Raw genomic sequence first — 3,046 nt, 5'->3', positions numbered from 1 at the left:
ATAAAGGATAGAATGTGATTTTTGTCTGACTCTCTCTGTTTAGTTTCAGTGTTACCAACGTCTACTTTCAAGTGAAAATTGAGTTTATTTTTGTTACATATGCTTTTAGTTGCTTATGCAACGAAGTGTAGTTAACATGCATTTTAATTATATCCTACAACAGCATCCTTAAATGAAGAGTAGCAGGGTGGTAGCCTTTACACCCAGGTGTAAGGTGTACACCTTTGGCCAGGTGAGGTACAGAGTCCGTCAAATTGTTAAACATTCTCATTTTCCAAGCTGCTGTTGCAGAACTTGGTGCATACCTGTCAGGATCTAAGAATTTGAGATCTTGGATCCGTAATTCCAGAACCTGAAGATTTACCGGTCTGGTCTTCACGGCCCTGTGGTGCTCTGTAGCCGTGTCCAAACAGGTTGCACAGAAGAGGGCAGCTAGGCGTAAGACTTCAGACTAAGATACAGACCATCATCTTTTCAGTACAAACAATAAGATGTGGTACAAAATAGTGCTAGCTATATATAGACAGACAAGGCAATTCAGTTCTTCCATTACACCACAAAACTGTTGCTATTTTGTTATACAGAAGACTACAAAGGTAGACATTTTACATAATTTTTCAGATATTAAACATATTCAGTAATGAGAAATTCTTTAAACATGTTCAGCAAGACACTACCAAGTATTAATTCACAACATGAACAAGAAATATGTAAATAATTGCTAGATATGTGAAGTATTAAATATCAAATGTTCTTTTTTGAGTATGTATACGAGGTTATGCCATGATAGAAAATTCTGCAGCCAGCCACAGGTGGTTTTAGACAAGTGTTTTTGTGTATTTTCACTACATAAACCAAATGCTGAAGAAGAAAAACTTGTCCTAGCACTAATTAAACAAGAGAAAAGCCCTCTTCAGCCAGGAACACTACAATCTGAGCAAGACTTAATAAAAACCTGAATCCCAAGTGAGGCCAGGTGCCAACCTATTTCTGGAAGTGTTGATTTATACACATAATTTTCACTTACTAATTTATTTCAAGTGGAAAACATCTCATTTACATTTCATGTCAAACACAAAATAGCTTAATTTGCCGTTCCAATACAGAATTAATGTATCAATGTTAAGCCAGGTGCAGAAATTGTAGGGGGATGGTTCTGGCTTAGCTGTATAGTCGTAAGTTGCCAGCCAGCCATTCACTCTTAAATTCTTTATGTTGCTGTATAGCAAGCATATGAGAAGGAACTAGCCAGTATGTCAGGAGTACAAGTTCTTCTAGCTTGGAAAAAGTCATACAGCTTCAAAACAGGTTTTTGTCTCCAGAAAAGATATTATTTGTATTTGAAAGTTTCTTTCCATCTGACATGTAATTCCATCTTGTGTGCCGTGTTTTATTGATGAACTCATGAAATTGCACATTTTCTGGAGTCCATGTTGGTGCTACTTGCAGCTCTGATCTTCTCTGTAAAGTAAGAGGAGAAAACGCTTACTTGATATGCTCGGCTTTTTACAAGGTCAGGCTAATCTAACTGAAGGATGGCAAATCACGTTTAACCATGTTTGCAGGACAAAGGAGGGAAGCAAAGTGTGCACGTTTTTATCTTCCTTTACTTCAGAAATCTCAAGTCTCACCTAAATGCTCTTCCTCAAGATTCCCAGAAGGGAAGTGAGTGTCCTCCAGCTGCACCACGGCCACACCGTCCCAGCCCCGGTGGGGACCTCAGCACTACACTGCAGTCTCTCAGAGGACCCTGCAGCGTGCTCTGTGCACCGCAGAACAACTTACCAGCTAAGGGCTGAAATCCTGCTTCCACCAGGTCTTCGTAGATACGCTTGACAGGATTCTGATGAGCTAGCAATGCACCGTGTAACCAGATCAGCAACAGCCTGTTTCCATGCTCCTTGTAACTTTTTTTCCCTGTGCAATACAGAAAGCATTCAGATGTTCCATATGCTGGGAGCAGTGTATTTTGTGCGTTTGCACTTTTAGAGTTCCAAGAGGTTTTAAAACCTCTCATTTACTCCTATTTCCTTTCTCACCTAGAGGCAAAATGAAGACTGAGGCTTACAACAGTTAAAAAAAAACAAAACAAAACCAAAAATTCTGGTTTTATCCTAAGGTGACCCTAAGGGGTGAACAATGCATCTTAATTTTTTCCTTTCATTTTTCCTTGACATGTGTAAATATTCTGTGGAGGAGTAGTAAACAAGTACAATGTGTGCTACAGAAGTACTGCTTTCCCAGCACTTGAGATGCCTGAAACCAGGAACTGCTGATTGATGGCAGCTGTGAAGACAGGGCATGAGCAAGGTCTTCCTGTGTCACAAGGCTCCCCAGGTCTTCGCCTGCAGTGTGACCTGCGAGACCTTTCCACGCTGCTCGCTGCTTCTGTTTTTGATTTGAACAATGAGGGTGAGGATGAAGGTTCCTTCAGGCTGAGAGGGAGAAGTGGCCTGTACTTCTACAGCACAGCTTCCCAGGAACCAGGGACAAGTCCATTCACTGCTCTTTTTGTTTCATCATGTGAATATGAGCATTGTGTCCGGTGTGTATCGGTGATACTCACATAGCTTAAATAGCAGCGCTGCCTTGTGGTTTTTCTAGCTGATATATTATTATGTCTAGCCATTCCAATATTGTTACCTGTCCATTGTTCTTCAATAGCTTTAATTTGTTCATCTGTGAACTTCCAGAACAGGGCCAATTTTTTCCATTCCTGGGTTTTTAACTGGTTGTACGCTAGGTTCCAAAGCGAGGAACGGATTTGCTTGGTCTGGGTACTGTGGTCTTGTTTGAAGGACAAGCCAAAGTCTGACCCACCCTCACTGTGAGCTAGATGTTCCTGAAAAAGCAAGCAGATGATAAATTTTGTAGCAAAGCTGGGAAGCTTTGCTTAGCGAGCAGTGAACACAGCATCCTGCGCAGCCCTGCGTAGCTCCTGACAGGTGATTTTCTCAGTGCAGGTAAGGGAACTGTGCTTGGCCAGTAGAGCTCTTTGGAAGATGTCTTGGCATGGATGATGTTACTACAGTCTTAACAGAACAGA

At 41.3% G+C, this 3,046-nt stretch overlaps 1 protein-coding gene across 1 annotated transcript in view; it reads right to left on the bottom strand.

The window, feature by feature from the left end:
• Positions 1-725: 725 nt before the first annotated feature.
• The window catches only part of ANKDD1B (ankyrin repeat and death domain containing 1B), a 30,463-nt gene continuing 28,142 nt past the window's right edge, over positions 726-3,046 (bottom strand). Inside the window, exons 13-15 of the mRNA XM_075411103.1 lie at positions 2,644-2,842; positions 1,786-1,917; positions 726-1,461 (exon numbers count right to left, since the gene is read on the bottom strand). Coding sequence (XP_075267218.1) covers positions 1,403-1,461; positions 1,786-1,917; positions 2,644-2,842 — 390 coding nt within the window. The 3' untranslated portion in view covers positions 726-1,402. The remainder of the gene's footprint in view (positions 1,462-1,785; positions 1,918-2,643; positions 2,843-3,046) is intronic.

This window comes from Opisthocomus hoazin, chromosome Z (assembly GCF_030867145.1).
Source record: "Opisthocomus hoazin isolate bOpiHoa1 chromosome Z, bOpiHoa1.hap1, whole genome shotgun sequence".
NCBI classification, from domain to species: domain Eukaryota; kingdom Metazoa; phylum Chordata; class Aves; order Opisthocomiformes; family Opisthocomidae; genus Opisthocomus; species Opisthocomus hoazin.
This window is presented reverse-complemented; position numbering and strand designations above follow the sequence as displayed.